The 17,235-nt window shown below is 43.7% G+C and overlaps 1 protein-coding gene across 1 annotated transcript in view; it reads right to left on the bottom strand.

The window, feature by feature from the left end:
- Window positions 1–17,235, bottom strand: part of PLEKHH3 (pleckstrin homology, MyTH4 and FERM domain containing H3) — an 81,049-nt gene that overhangs the window by 21,332 nt on the left and 42,482 nt on the right. Inside the window, exons 3-5 of the mRNA XM_018567784.1 lie at window positions 6,238–6,326; window positions 4,034–4,228; window positions 2,440–2,597 (exon numbers count right to left, since the gene is read on the bottom strand). Of these exons, the coding sequence (XP_018423286.1) occupies window positions 2,440–2,597; window positions 4,034–4,228; window positions 6,238–6,326 (442 nt within the window). The remainder of the gene's footprint in view (window positions 1–2,439; window positions 2,598–4,033; window positions 4,229–6,237; window positions 6,327–17,235) is intronic.

Raw genomic sequence — 17,235 nt, 5'->3', positions numbered from 1 at the left:
CTTGTAGGCAGCCTGCAGATCAGTTCCCCCCGCCGGTTACCTCTCTCCCCGCCGGCCACCTATTCCAGAGATGGAGATCCTCTCTTCAGGATAGAGAGCGGAGAGCAGAGTGGGGCACGTGCGTTCTCCACTCTGCTCCATGGGAACACTGAGGAACGCTGTACACACAGCCTTCCCATCTCAGCTGTCACAGGAGAGACAGCAAAGTACTGTGCTCAAAGTCCTGTATTGGAAGTGACAGGTTCAGTAAAGAGAAACTGTCACCTCCAAATGCTATCACACAGGGGCTTGTTAGCCCCTGTGTGATAGAAATAACATTAAAGTGAAAAAAAAATGTAATAAAAAAATTATAAGAAATAAATAATATTACCATAAAAAATAAAAAAGTGGTGAAAAATAATAAGTTACAAAATGATAAAAATAAAAAAATTATAAAAAAATAAAAGATAATAAGATAAAGAAAATTAATACCAACCCTGCCTTGGGGCAGCAGCAGAGAGAAAAAATCCGGCCCTGCTTGTAGACCCCCCTCCCATCCTGATGCGTCACAGCCTTCTCTTCCTCTAAAAGTATCTAATTACTATCTGTGCTGGCCCAGCTCCTCTGTCCCTCCCTTTAACTCCTCACATAATCTTCCATGTAACAGTTGGGGGGAGTGGAGGGGAATACTATAAAGTGTTACTTCAGTCTGCTGACAATGCCCAGCTGCAATCTCAGTGCTTTTGGGCGTCCAAACAAGGGAGGCTTTTCAAGATAAATAGAATGCATAAAATGTTAAATGCACATTTAATCTTATTGGAAGATTTTTGTTGACACGAATGGCCTCCTAAATTTGACTTGGTGTCAGCCTCATGCAGTCCCTGCACACCAGAGTTCATAGAAGGGGAGTGACAAGCAGCACAATAAGCCAGTCAGGTGTGTTACTGTGTAGTGAGCATGCTGATAGGAGGAGAAAGAAGTGTGATAGAGAGATTAGCTCATCAGTGTGCTGTTTCTACTTTCACTGTCCAGTCACAAGGTAGAGGGGTGACCTGTAATTAAAAGCAAAATGGCAACAGAGAAAGATCAGGTCCCCTCTTCTGCTCGGAACAGCTGTACCGGATCCATGAGGATTGGATGGACATAAGTACAAATCCTTCTTGCAGTTACACTTACAAGTAAAGGTTCCTGCATGTCTAAACAAGTACCAAATCCAGTTACTATGTGACGCACAAGCCTCCTATAAACAGAAAACTTCCTTTAGCCTTCCTGACTGAGCCAAGGCCTCCTTCATTGTGCATCACATGCTCCCCCATTCCTGACACTGCAGCTCACAGTGAGAGAATCTCAGTAACAGCGGCAGTGCTGTCAATCCAGAAACCAATAGGCAGGTGCTGATTGACAAGCTGTAGCCTTGTGAATGAGCAGTGACAATACTGATAGCCCTGCAACATCTTCTCATCCCACTGTAGTGCAAGCAGGCACAGCCTACATAAGAGAGGCAACTCTGCTCTAAATTCAGGAGCAGTGCAGCATCGATGCCCTCCCATCACAGGTAAACTGCACCTGTGATAGTTGTTTGCCTGGAGTTCAGCTTTAACGTTAGGCCCCTTTCAGATGGGCACCTTCAGTTCTGATCTGCAGGCGTTCCATGCACGGATCCCCTGCTGATCAGAACAGATGTCACTGCTGTGACATCCATATCTGTCCAATTTTTTCCATACATCTTGCAATGGAGGAAAAAACTGAAATGACCAGACCCCATGCCAGTCTATGAAGAGTTGAATGTAATAGACATGTGTTTGTTTACATTAGATTACCTCCAATCTGGCTCGGTCAGGTCAGTCGAAACGGAACTCAGATCTCTGTTTTTCTGGACTTGATCAGATTTGAAGGTAACTGAATGTAAATGGACGCACATCCGTTCAGACCCGGCTGCCCATAGACTAACGTGGGGCTTCTGATCATGTCCACCTTAAAAACTCACAGGCGAACCTGATCGGAATGCTTGTGTGAAAGGGGCCTCAGACTTTATCAGACAACATATGTGGTCACAGGAGATAAAGGAATTCGTAAGAGTCCTGGCGTAATTAAAAGAAATTTTTTAAAGACTTTTTAGCACAGCATAATAGCAAAGGCTGCTGAAGTGAGCTATAATAGGAGCAAGCAGAAAATGAACAGGCTGCATGTGATCTGACCTAACTCATACAACATCACTGACCCACTTCTCTTCATGGAATGCAATGCGTGCACCCCAATGATCACCATATCCCGTTTAAGCCTAACAGGACCTGAGCTCAGCAATTAACAGGCAAAACAGTAAAAAGTATCTTTAGTGATGTTATCCCTTTGTAATCTGATATATAATTTGCTCCATAACCCATTTATTTAAACAAAAGAAAGAGAATTACATCAATAATAATAAACAAGCAAAAACAGATAATCACAGAATTTGCTTACTTCAATGTCTTTAATAAGCAGTTGTGTGGGTGTCTCCAGTGGGTCTTTGCTGTCGATTACTTTCTGGATGGCACACACCCAATGCACTGCCTCATTGAGATGCTCTGTATACAGCCGGTAGCAGTGCTTCCTCCCGTATACTGTTACATTCCAGTAGCCTGTGGACAAACAGTGTGTTTTAGTGTGATGGACCAACAGCAAAGTTTTTTTCTTTTTGCTTTGTTTACATTTAGTCTGTCTGCAGTTTGCACAGATCAATGCTACAATATATACACTATATTGCCCAAAGTATTGGGGCACCCCTCCAAATCATTGGACGCAGGTGTTCTGTGAATTTTTTTGCTACTAAATATTCCACGGTCACCTGTTAGTGGTATTATCACAAAGTGGAAGGGACTGGGAACAAATACATGACTGCACAACAGTGCACAAAGCAAGGTCCATAAAGACATGAATGAGTGAGTTTGGGGTGGAGAAAATTGACCGGCCTGCAGAGTCCTGACCTCAATTCAATAGAACACCTTTGAGATGAATTACAACGGAGAGTGCGAGCCAGGCCTTCTCGTCCAACATCAGTACCTGACCTCACAAATGGTCAAACATTCCCATAGACACACTCCTAAACCTTGTGGACGCCTTCCCAGAAGAGTTGAAGCTGTTATAGCTGTAAATGGTCGGCCAACTCAATATTGAACCCTACAGAGTAAGACTGGGATGCCATTAAAGTTCATGTGCGTGTTAAGACAGGCGTCCCAATACTTTTGCCAATATATTATATATAGAGACAGAGAGACATGTATTTTAGACTTTTACAAATGTCAGGCAGGAATCACTTAGTATGTAGACTGGACGGACCTAGCTAAATGTTAACAGGGTTGCCATCTTTTACAAGCTTGTGCTCTGTTTCCCCATTGATACACACATGCCCTAATGAAATCATCATTTGTAGCTCCGGGCACTGAGGATATTAAATCAAACATGTAGAACAGACACCTTCTTTGTTCTTCACAGTCCTGTTCTGCAGACATGTGTCGCTTTGAATTGTAGTGTTCAGCCAATGCAGACTGCACACAGGTTAAATGTTAACAAAGTAATATTCACTCTAACTTGGCTCTTTCATGACAGATTTTAAAGCAAGGACAAATGAAAGGCAACAAAGTTATATGTTTTTGGTGTCAATAAATGTATCTAAAGGGCTACTATGTTTTATAATACAGTTAAAAAGACCTTGTCTCCAAAAAGAAGATGCTGCAGGTATAAAGTGCAGACACCTACAGGGCCTACAGCCTCCATAATCCATCACTTGCAGCTGAATCTTGGGTCATTTGGATGAAGCTTTCCACTTCTTCCTACCTCCTGCACATTCCTATTGGCCAGTGAGGTAGCCCAACATAGTGAAGGGCCAATAGGAATGTGTGGGGGCAGGGTTTAGTGGAAAGCCCTGATACTACCCATAAGTTTTGGAGCTTTGCCTGTAAGATAAACCAACCCAATATATTACTTATTCATTTTTACAAACAGCTAACTTTCTAAGTATTGCCCCAACAACTCTAGATGACTTGCACAGATGTGTGCTGAGCTGGCTATTCCTCACCTGTCTCCTTGTACGTCTGCTTGGATGGCCACATGACCGAGCACAGGCTGGTGAGGACCAGGCTTCCCACCCGTTTGTTAGGTTTCTCATTGCTACTGTAACAATCCAAGGAATCTGGAGTCAAGACAAACCAGTATTTCTTCAGTCTGGACCAAGGGCGTCTTGCTTCTCCGCTCGCCTCGCGTTGCAACCAGCCTGAGGTACAAAATAGAAAATGAAAAGATAAGTTAGGGTTGGTTACAACATGTTTATTTATGTCATCTCTCATTATTCATTCACTCAAAATAGGGACACCTAGAAAAGACATGCAACCTGAATATCAGCCAATTTCTTCACTCTGTGAGGTTGGTTAAAACGATTTCATTTTGCCAAGTCGTCTATCCTTTAATCATGTAACCATTTGCAGTGGACACAAATAGATTAAATCTAAACTCTAACATTAAAGTTAAAGGAGAACTATGGGGTAAGTGTTTTTCCCCATAGTTCTCCTAAGGGTCATGGGAGGACATAAACTAGCGTCCTCCCGAGACCCAAAGCTCAGTATATCGCGAGCTACAGCTTGCGGTATACTGAGACCGCCGCAGCCAGGACTGATCCCGACATTACTGTGAGATGAGATCCACCCAGCTGTGTGACTGACAGCTGGCTCTGCCTACCTAGAGGCAGAGCCAGCTGTACCTGCCCCCGTCTGTTCCGCCAGTCAGCGCTGGAGGATCGGAGCGGGGAGAGGGGGAATCCCTGCAGGGAGACGTGAGTGACAGTCACGGCTCTCTGCAGGGACATGATCGAGAAGTGAGCGAGCGACGGTATGTGTTCGCTCACTTCCCGATCTTATGAGCTGACGTGTGAAAATCACTCACCTCATAGTTCTCCTTTCACAATCAAAATTGGCAGCTTTCATTAGAAGAATAAGTGGTGATCCTGCGATGGAGGTCTTTTTCAGGCACTTTCTGTTATTCGGTGACAACTGTCTCCCAAATGCGTTCCTGCGCTGTCACCCTGCCACATCCTTCCCTGGTGGAGACTACAAATGGCCATGCTGACACACATTGCACAGGCATGTTGCACTGTCGTCACTATCAGGAAGACTGGTCAGAGCAATAATGTGCAGCCAACGCTAAAGTGAGTACATGTAGAGAGGAAGTGAAAGAAACTGCAGGAGATCAGCAGTCTGGGATGCATGGTTGGTGGTGTCTACCTGATTATCATGTTCTCACAAATGAGTGAGGTTACTTTTTATGAATATAACTCATAATCAGAAGCTGATTAATCGATTATTGAAAAAGTTGACAACTTTTTCAATAATCGATTATAATCGATTATGTCGATTAGTTGTTGCAGCCCTAATTACATTACAACATCAAATTACAAACTATTGAATATGACTAGACTTAGGACTTGACCTGTATGAAAGTGCAGTTTCAGATTGTATAAAGCCAGACATATACAGTGTGTATTGCTTCTAAACTGTTTTACGACAGGGCTGCATTCAAAGTTCCTGGCCTAATGGAGTTTTACGACAGCTATTTACAGGCTCCGGTTCAAGGAACATCCTGCTTATGTGGGTAACTGCTGCATACCTGTTAGCGGGCCTGTGTCCTGTCAAAGGTGCTTTATTTCAAATCTTTTCATGGGATTTATGATGGCACTGCTTTAAATCTTCAGCTAAAAGTGTTTCAGGGGTGTTCAAATCTGCTCTGTGGCTTTTTTAAAGCCGTTGCCTCCACCATAGACATAAGATTTAAATCTGACTATTTCCATTGCTGTCTTCCCAATTTTGGAGAAATGAGGGTGGCACATTGTTCATCATGACTTCCCCACTTCCCCCACTCAGTTTGGGGTTTGTCACACCTCGTTATTATCACACTCCCAAAATCACAAAATAGAAAATCTGCAGATAATCTATAGTTGTATGGCCAGAACACAGACAGCAATACAATCCTGACAAAGGCCCTAACCCTTCACCACATTAACAGGAAAAGCTTTTCTTGCTATAAAGATGTCAGTACAAGACTGACAGAACATCCATCTTTGTCACACTGTATTGTCAAGTCAGGTTTTGCCTGGATTTGGGCTTTAATGAAGGTTTCCATGTAATGATTATACACACTCTTGTATAGTACAGAAAAAGAATGTTATCCTCTGTCTATGTCAAGTACCCTGTACATTTAGATTGCAGTTTAGGGAGTTCAAGTGGAACATACCTTTAACAATGGCATCCTGATCGTCCTTGCACATAACCTTGTTGCTTGGAGTTATCAAACTGTGTTTTTCTTCAGAGACATGTAACTGCCTGAAAAAGCCAAGAAAGGAAGACCACATTTGTTACAGGGAATATGATATCATGTAACGGTCTTTTAGACCACCTACACTACTGCTCTCCTCTCTCACACCATAAATCTTTAGACCTTATTGAGGCATGGGAAGTAGTTACCAGCCAGAATAAAATTACTTTAAACCAACAGCTCCAAATATTATTTATAGCAACCTCCTGTTTTACTGAGGGCCCATTAACACTGCTGCATTACACGCACATCAGCAACATGCAGCACCATTCATGCAATGCGGGGGGCGGGGGGGGGGTTGCTGTTGCAGCACTAATAGGGTAATGTTTTTCTGCTGCCTGGAATCGAGCTTACTCCTAATAAATACAGTGCCGTGTACACAAACATGTGCATAATGCAGTTGCTGTGCTTTGCACTCCGAATTGAGCTGCTTCATCAAATAACCTTGTAACTCTTAATTGATATGGAATGCAGCCATAATGTATGTGTTAGGGCGACCCTTATGATTTTGGTAGCGCAACGTAACGCAACACATGTTTAACGCACATAAACACAACGCAATGGACATCAATGTGCAAGGCTCAACCAACCCCATATATACCGTATCTTGTTATTGGCATGTAAATGTACCATGCTAATGCAAGTGAATGCACATGCGTTGAGTCACGTCCAAAGCACACATTTCAGTGTGAATGGACCCTAAGTGGACATGCGTCCATATACATCCAATTGTCTCTGATCCATCACGATCAGGTACGCCAAAATGGAATTGTTCTGTTTTTTTCAGACCGAGACGAACGCAGGAGTAATCAGATGTAAATGGACACAAGTCTGTTCACATCCGACTGCCCATAGACTACAATGGCCTTCTAATCAAGTCCACCTGTCATTTTTTCACTGGAGCACCGTATTATAGGGGCCTTGGTTGTTTCAACTTCATCTTGCAGTACTGGTGTCTTGAGTTTAATCCCCACCATGGGAAAATAGCTGCATCAATTTGGAATGCCCTCATTGGGTTTCCTTATTTATCTTTAATAAAATGTGCAGGTACCATACTGCAAGAGAGCAGTTACCTGTCCACAATGAAGCTCTGCTTCTTTCTTTTTGCTGCGGCGCGTTGGCCTCTTCTTTTCGGGCAGGCACCAATATTCATATATATTTTCATGCTTGTATTTGTGTGTAATGAAAGGACCATTATATCAATAAGGTATGAATCTTTTATTTTGCATGATATTTGTACTACTGATGATTCTCATCTAGATAGATCTCTAGATTGATTTCTTTATCAAATCTATATATTTTCTGCCAGCTATAGAACTGATCAGGAAGCTTTACAGCCTCCCAGATCCCTTTTACTACACAGGGCAGAGCACTAAAATGTAAAAACAAGCTCATGGCTGCCATTTCTATTCCATAGAATTTAACAGGCGTTCAACCTTGTTAAACAGAAACTTTGCTGCCAGGCTTGGTCTACATGCACAGTAAACGTTTAGGTAAAAAATAAAATAGGGCAGGAGAAAGAAAGCCATTCATTGAATTAGTACTATCATTACACAGAATCAGAATAAAGCAGGGTTCCTTTAGTGATTGTTCACGTCTCTGATTCTTCTGTGATACAAACTTACATCTGCTACACTGCTGGAACTGAAAGGTGATAATGTAATATATATTTGCTGCTCTATCTTCTACTCCATGCAGTGAGCTCACATGCCCGGTGTGAGTGGACCACTTAATCCCTTTGAAGCAGGGATGTCGGGATCCGCTCCGGCGTCTCAGTATACCGCGAGCTGTAGCTCGTGGTATACTGAGCCTTGGGTGACGGGAGGACGCTAGTTTGTGTCCTCCCGTTACCCTAAGGAGAACTATGGGGAAAAGCCCTGACCCCATAGTTCTCCTTTAAATTACATCTAAAGGCTCCTGTATGACAGTCTAAATCAAGGGTGGGAAAACTCTGGCCCTGGACCTGTGGTGGAACTACAAATACCATAATGCATCTGTCTCTGGGAGTCATGCTGTTATAGTTTTGCTATGCCTCATGGGTCTTGTAGTTCCACAACAGCTGAAAGGGATGAACTTTGCCTACCTCTAAACAGTCCACAAATCCATTGGATACAAACAGTCTAAACAGGACCCAAATCCAGTTACTATATGATGCACAAACCTCATAACCAAACAAAAAACTTCCTTTACATTCCCTGACTGAGCCAAATCCATCTTCATATATGTTTCACACGCTCCCCCTCCCAGACACTGCAGTTTACAGTGGGAGGTTTCAGTAACAGAGACAGTGCTGTTAATCTAGGAAGCGGTGAGCAGGACTAGGTGTGGCCAGGTGCTGATTGACAGGCTATAGGCTTGTAAATTAGCAGTGACAATGCTGATAGCTGTGTCCCCCCCTACAAGCAGACACAACCTACATGATAGTGGCTACTCTGCTCTGAATTCAGGAGCAGTGCAGCTTAATTGCCCTCCCATCACAGAGAGCAGCATTAGGTGCACATCATCAGCAGGCTCAGATCTGAGTATCAGATGCACATTAGTATAAGGCACTCAGGTAGATTCCTATTTTGACATGCCCATTAAAGTAATATCACAAATACACACCAGGGCGTATACATTGTTTGTGTAGGAGTGAGTAGAAATGAGGTGGGAGCGTGCAGGTCACATAGGCTACACAGGCAGAAGAAAATGTTGATTCTGGCACCCTAGCTGAGGTTCAGTTTAACAATTTATACCAAGTCATCTGGCTTAAACAAAAAAGTCTTCTCTTCCCAATTACACAGTCGGTGTCATTTAAAAAAAAAAAACTCAGTCTGTGAACAAGCAATGCGCCTTCTGGCTTCTTTAACCCCCTTAATACCAGAACAATTTTGTAATTTGTGCACACACGTACTACAATCAGAGTTTTTGGGCAGAAAATTACTTTTTTTTTAAATTATTAACTTTATTGCTATCACACAGAGGCTAATAAGCCCCTATGTGATACATAACATGTAAGGTTGAATAAAGACCAGTTCATAGTGTTTGGAGGTGACAGGTTCTCTTTATAGAGACATCAGGGGTCTACTAGACCACTCATGCAGGTTTCTACAAGTGATCCACCCCGATCATCTGTAAAGAACGAGCTCCGCCTGCTGCAGCAGGAGACATGATCTTGGTAGAACCACTTCAGGATGACGTAGGGATATACATATGGCGGTCCTGAAGTGGTTAAAGACTAAGTTTACCTTTCTGACCATGTTTCATGTTACATGCATATTTAAGGTGTAACATGAAACACGGTCACATGGCAACCCCCCGCCCCCAAATTGCAAGGTTCTTCTCCCCACCCACACAGCTGCGTCATCCATTCACAGATCCAGTCAAAGGGTCTGTGAATGGATGACGCAGCTCTGTGGGCGGGGAGAAGAAAATAAACTACAATTTCACATCAGCCACCACGGCAGTTCTCAATGGAATACCAGTACAGTGATGTCACTGCACTTGTAGTCCATTCATTCTTCCTTCCGTCCATGTTACTGAATGTACCTCAGTACGGACACGGACGAGAGAAAGAAGCTTCCGAAGCCAGAGCACAGCACCCATTATCCCCCGATCACGGTTGCAATGCTTTACTGGCTCCAATGGAAAAAAATATTAAATGCTCATTTTTTTTCTTTTATGAAGTTTGCATTTATTATTCTTTTTCCCCAAAAGGTGGACTTTACCTTTAAATACCAATTGTGTGTGTTTTCAGTGAGGATTCTTTTTAAACTAATATTTTAATATTTACCTAAAATTATTTTTTGAAACAGGACTGAACCACTTGCAGGATGGGCTGATTTTTGTCTCTTTACACACCTGGGGGCAGTAGGATTAGCCTCAGGAACCTGTGAACTGCACCCATGATCCACTGATCGCGGTTGCGATGCTTTGCAGACTCGAAGGCAAAAAATTAATTAATGCTAATTGTTTTTTTTTAACAATATGGATGCATTTATTTATTGCCAAAAGTGGAATATGCCTTTAAAACGAGGAATACAATGATGTAAAGTGGTATTTTGCTGTGAAGTTCCGCTTCAAGCTGATTACATTTATATGCATATAATTAACTAAAGATTTCCTGAGAGAATAAAGAGATCATAAAAGTTTTTGGCTCTGGCAAAAAAAACAGAATTAGTGGGAAAGAGAACCAGACAAGTTGTAGCCATGATCTAACAGCACATTACAGAACTGTGCCTCTGGCAGTCCCCATAGCCTGCTATAGTCTCTGCCATGGGAAATCTTTGCCTAGCGGCTCCAGGAATGATGCAAGCCTGGCAGGAAGAAATGCTGGGACGCGCCAGTGCGCTGGGGTTTATTTTAACCACCTGAAGGAAGGGAGGGAAACCACAAGAGCTGTGGGCCTGTGCCAATGCCTGCACTCAGACAGTCAGATGAAGGGCACAGGAGATGGGGCGGTAATGCAGACCTTAGTGTGATGAGGAGGAGGCGATAGGGGGAGACTGAATCACTGGGAAGGATAGAATGATCCGTGTATTAATGGTGCTGACTCAGAAGAGTGTGCAGAGGAGAGGCATAGGTAAAAATAGAGGCGTGAATGAGATATGTGTAGAATGACAGATTAGAGGGTATGAATATCACAGAAAAGGACAAAGGGTGTGAACTGGAGAAACAGAGCATGTACAATGATAGGGAGGAAGATGACTGACATGGGCTCATTTAAGTGTACATTAGTATTAGGCCTCACACAGACGCAAAGACCTGTATAGCATGCTGGAGGTTTATGGAAGTGACAGGTATCCATGTGCAACCTGTAACAATCATTGGCACACTGCGAGGCATTGCACACATCCTAGCATGGACATGCATGCAAGCATGGCTACACAGCCCTGGACAGGGACTGTCTAGGTCCAGGGGCGTACATCCGTACCTGTGCTGATGTACAGTACATGCTCGGATCTGCATCTACCTGCATACAGACAATCAAGATCCAAATATTTAAGAGGCACAGGGATCTCATGAAAGCTCCCGAAGATCTCCAGAGATCACTGGTTCTGGTAAGACGGCTTCAACTGCCTAACACAGGGGGCCCGCCAGCTGTTGTGGAACTACAAATCCCATGAGGCATTGCAAGATTGTCACAGCCACAGGCATGACGCTCAGAGACAGATGCATCATGAGATTTGTAGTTTTACCACAGCTGGAGGGATGAAGTTTGCCCAGCCCTGGCCTAACAGGTCTCCCTCGACGTGTACCCAAGAGAAGAAGCTCAGAGTGTAAACATATACTGATTGGGCATCAGACCGAAATGGTGAAAAAGTCCAAAGAGTCTACAGCTGTTGCTGATCACATTTTGTACTAGACCAAATAAGAGATTCCTTTTGGTTTCAGTTAAGTCCCCACATTATTGTGTCAAGCCGTGTTAAAGGGGGAGTGTTATTGCCCCTGAAACGTGTTGGTTGTTTTTCCTTTGTGGTTGAATAATGAATGACTTTTTTTCACAGGCAAATCCTGTCCTTGATTTGTACAGGAGGCTGTACCTGTGATCCCCGGGTATCTCCTGGCCACATAAACAGACACCTCTTTTATGCCGTACGGACCTCTGCGCCCCTGTGAAGGAGGCCTCATATGTGCCCTTTACTTTTGTCTCCTACATTCAAATATCACAAGTAGAAAAGAGGAAAATGAAGGGCCTATTTAGAACCATGCGTTGAGGTAACCGCAATGCACACTGACACACCATCTACACTTGATTGCGTTGCAGTGTCATTCATTTTCAATGGCACACTAACACACTAAGGCAATGGGCCTGCTTTGGAGCATGCCACAATACGCAGTAATGCATTAGCGTACATTGCGGTGTGCTGCTTTTTCTAAATACTGACCTACATTTTTTTCCTGTACCTGGAAACACCTTCTCCTCATAGCTAAAAGGTCTGACTGAGGCAGCCTATTACAAGCTCTGCAGGCAGTCACCATGATGTACTTGAACACAGACACAGCATGTCACATTAATCTGGCCATACAATATACAGTACATTGGTTCTGGTGCTGGCTTTAGTTCATTGAGGTGCCATTCAAAACGTTGGCATCACCATTCTCTAACGCCATGGTTCACAACTGGTGGATCGTGGGTTGCGACCCCATGTTCACCGCATGCCTTCCACTGCACTAGGTGAACACAGCACTGTCAGTTCTTGTGCTGAGCAGCCATTCAAAATATGCTGCCTGGTGCCGAGTGTCAGCTTGAGGTGGGGTAAGGAGGGCTGTGGGTATGGCCACGAGGGAGTGCCATCCATACCTGCATTACTTACATCTCTCTCGCATGACCGGAGTGACATCACATTCTGGCTGCCGGCACATCTAGGGGAAGTGCAAGGTACAAGCAATGCACGTATGGATGGAGCTCCGTTACAGCATAGCAGCCCACACTGAACCCCTACAATTTTTTGTTTTCATTCACAATGTGTGTGTGAGAATGTCTATGAGTGTGTGAGATTGTGTCTGTGGTTGTGTGTCTGTCAGTGTTTTAATCGCAAACTACCACACAATCACACCTACTGTTCGTTCTGCTGCAGGAGGTGCGTTGCATTGCCATTCATTTGAATGGCACCCCAAACACACCTCTAGCCCCCAGGGTTCGTTACCACAATGTTGTGCATTCCAGTGTGGTGCAACTTGGGTCGCGACTTAATGACCAAGGACAAATGTGGGTCCTGAGGTTATACAGGGTGAGAACCAAAGCTCTAACACATGTAACTTGTGTTAAGGTAACCAATACATCAGTATGACAACCAGGCGGCTAGCAACTTTTCAAAAGAGGTCAGCCATGGCGGCCTACATTTTTCTTTTGTGACAGGTTTCCTTTAAAACAATATTAATTCATATATTTATATATTTGTAGTAAGAGCCCCACTGATATGTACCTGTATGGGGGGGGGGTTAAATGTGTGGGGCTCCTCCCACAAATCCGGCCAATAATTGGCCTCACACACACACACACACAGAAGGCTTCATTGAGAGGTTACCGAAAACACCATCAAAGTAAATAAAACGGTTAAAACACAAATTCCTGTAAAAGATGTTCTAATAACAAATATGGCCGTGCCTGTCCCCTTCTGATTCCCACAATCCTTTGCTGGTAAGTTGGTGGGAAAATAGGGAGCCAGTCTAATCAGAGCGAGACCTTGGACCTAAAAATAGACTTGTTTATGTAAATCCAGCGGCCAAAGAATTTGGAAAATGGTCCGAAAAAGCGAATGGAGGGAGGGGCAGAGAAAAAAAAGCCAGGGCAGGAACATTTGGCAATGCATGAGTGCAGGGTTAACTCATTGCTTGCTGCACACTACTACAGATACACTATAATATAGTTTATTTGTCTAAGGCCTGAACGTAACCTGGGTCTTGTGTTTAGACTAGGTTGTACAAACTGCTTGAAGAGCTTTAAAAATAGGAAGCGAGTGGAGGGGGGTACAATGGATTGGATGTTACAGCAATATTGGAAGTGAGAAGAAAAACATGATGGAAAAAGGAAGGGGCTATGAAAGGAAAAGAATATGCAGGGGGAGGGGGACCTGGCCGTGTCCTTGCTGTGCTCTCACTGATACTATCCAGATGAATGTCTGCCTCACATACTAGAACAGTGCTAGGCCCAGCTGGCCATGTCTGTGATATAGTAGAAGTAGTCTTATTCTGTAATACACATTGTGCTGAATGTACATGGATGGGTAAAACTGACACCACACTTCATAATCTCAATCCAACATACTGAAACTGGGGTATTTCATAGCACCTGACTATTCTTCATTTCCCTCTTTTTTCTCTGGCATGTCCATCTTTTGGGTCTAACGCAGTAGTGGTCAACTTAAGTCGGGTATACACGGTTAGAATTTCCTTCTAAAGAAGTCATTTTCGGAACGTTCGTTCGAATATCTATCACTTAGTATGGTGAAATCGACAGTCGAAAACAACAATGTTGCAAGAATATTTTCGAAGGAGCATGTTGGAAAATGTTTCTCAATCGAACGAATTTCTAACAGTGAATGTGGTGTTCGTTCAGAAACACCATTCATTCCAAAATAGAATGTTAAATAAAAAACAAAAATCAAACAACATTTCTTATGACAATCGGCAAGTTTCTGATGCCAGTATAGAACGTTCCCACGTTTGTGCAAAAATCTACCCATGTATACCCTACTTTACATGATGTGGGGGGCACCAAGCATAGCCTCTGACATCACCAAAGGGTGGCAAAAAACATTTACATTTATTTACAAAAGGGTGAAGAGTTTGGAGAAGGCTGGAGAAGTGATCAATCTAGGACAACATAGCAGAACTGGAAAAATCCTCCAATTCAGATCACTTTCCAGTTCAGATACTGTATGTTGTCCTAGATTGTTCACTTCTAATGCCTTCTCCAAACTCTTCACCCTTTTGTAAATAGCCCTGTTAACGAATGTAATGCTACTGAAAGCTCTCAGAGACTGCAAACATGCAAGAGATGATCAGAGACTACAGTCATGCCACTAGAGATGGTCAAAGACTACACTCCATCTACTAGAGATGGTCAAAGACTACAGGATTGCCACAGGAGATGGTCAAAGACTACAGGATTGCCACAGGAGAGGGTCAAAGACTACAGGATTGCCACAGGAGATTGTCAAAGACTACAGGCTTGCTATAAGAGATGTTCAGAGACTACAGGCATGCTACAAGTGATGATCAAAGATTCCGGGCCTGCTACAAATGTTAGTCAATCACTACAGACAAGCTACAGGAAACACAATGAAGGGAATTTATCAAAACTGGAGCAGACAAAATATGTAGAAGTTGCTCATGGCAACCAATCAGCCTCTACCTTTCATTTTCAAATCTTACCTGATCAAACTGAATAGAGAAGCTGATAGGTTGCCATAGGCAACTGCTCCAGATTTTGTCTGCTCTGGTTTTGATAAATTCCCCCCCATTGAGCCCTAAGTGTGCCCTGTGACATCACCAAAGGGCTACACATTAATATTCAGCAAATGTAATGCTACAGAAAGCTGTCAGAGACTGAAGACACACTACAAGAGATGGTAAAAGTGTATAGGCATACGATAAGAGATGATCAAAGGCTTCAAACATGCTACAAGAGATGGTCAGCAACTACAGGCATGCTACAAGAAATGATCAGGGGTGTGGAGATTTACAACAACAAAAAAACTACTTGTCCAGGGCCTCAAGTGGGAGCCAATCTGCTTATGCCTTATAACAATATACTTGTCGTGATGCAAAAAATAATTTTAACCAAATCCGTATTTAATGTTGCTAAGAAGCGCTTCTCATTGGTCAGTGTTGTCACCTGACTGCGCTGACTATTGAGTGCTCGCAACTTGCAAAGCGAATTTCAAAATCCATAGTGCAGGGCTGCACTGGACACCAGTATGGGGTACAGATAGCACACCTATGCCGGCACTGGGGAAGGACCGTTCGCCAAAAAGTAAGTATAGCGGAGGGGAGAGAGGCCAGATTTCAGGTGCTAATTCCATTTTCCCAAATTACTTGGGGAAAGTGAACTTACTCCTTAATGCACATGTGCGTGTTAAGGTGGCCATACACTTTACAACCATCGCAAGACTGTTAACTTAATGCCAGTTTCCTATTATACTGAGTGAGCCCGCCCCCCATAGGGGCAGGCATGCAAAGACCACAATGCCGAACGGGCAGTGTGCGCGTGCGCACACCGGCCCGTTCGGCATTTGTCTCCCGAGCATCACGGCCTGGAGTTCTGCTTTAAGCTGGGTATACACAGTCAGGGTTTTCCTCTGACCAGCAATGTCGCAAGAGAACATAGAGCCAATCAGGAAGCCGGGCACGAGTAATGAATGTGGTTTGTGGTTTTCATTAGGGAACTCCATTCATTTCCAGAATGTACAGTAAAACGAAACAAAATTTTGAATGACATCCGTCAAGTCTCTGATGGCATGATCGAATGTACTGATTAGATTTTTCGTATGAACGTTTGTACGGAAATCTACCAGTGAGTGTATACCCAGCTTAAAGGAGAACTATGGGGTCAGGGCTTTTCCCCATAGTTCTCCTAAGGGTAACGGGAGGACATAAACTAGCGTCCTCCCGTTACCTAATGCTCAGTATAACGCGAGCTGCAGCTGAGACGCCGCAGCCGGGACGGATCCCGACAATACTGTCTGGATCCACCCAGCTGCGTGAGTGACAGCTGGCTCTGCCTATCTAAAGGCAGAGCCAGCTGTGTCCGCCCCCTCCCCTGTCTGTTCCGCCAGTCAGCGCTGGAGGATCGGACAGGGGAGGATCCCTGCAGAGAGCCGCGAGTGACAGTCACGGCTCTCTGCAGGGACAGGATCGAGAAGTGAGTGAGCGACAGTATGTGTTCGCTCACTTCCCGATCTATTGAGCCGACGTGTGACAGTTTAATTGTCACACGTCGGCTTGAACTATGAGGCTGAGTGATTTTCACTCGCCTCATAGTTCTCCTTTAAGACACTGAGGAGGAAAACTAGCTACATACAGGTCCTCATTGTTTATTTCATCCACATGTGTATGTCTGTTACAGCCATGGGAACCATAAACAGTAAGCTCCTAGTCTATTATACGTAAAGCTGAAGGTAACAGAGCAACAGAGATCTGCATAGATGACTCCAACAGATGGCCTCATGTGCTCTGGATACAAGGGCTGATCTTCTGCCAGACCACAAATAAAACCTCATGAAATAGAAGTCTTTCTGTCTGATAACAGAGAAGCCCCTGTATCTACAGCACATGCAGCCAAATGTAGGAATAACACATGCAGGCTTGGTTGATCACGTTTTGCCCCAGTGCTCATCCTATAGTTACTATAGAAGAGAAATGTAGAAGAAAAAGGAATTTCCCCCTATGTTCAAGTCTGAGATAGAGATTTCAAGTTCAAAAAAGTAATGT

This window comes from Nanorana parkeri, unplaced genomic scaffold (assembly GCF_000935625.1).
Source record: "Nanorana parkeri isolate BGI_ZX_2015 unplaced genomic scaffold, ASM93562v1 scaffold1092, whole genome shotgun sequence".
Taxonomy (NCBI): Eukaryota; Metazoa; Chordata; class Amphibia; order Anura; family Dicroglossidae; genus Nanorana; species Nanorana parkeri.
The sequence above is the reverse complement of the archived record's forward strand: the minus strand, read 5'-3'. Positions and strand labels throughout refer to the sequence as shown.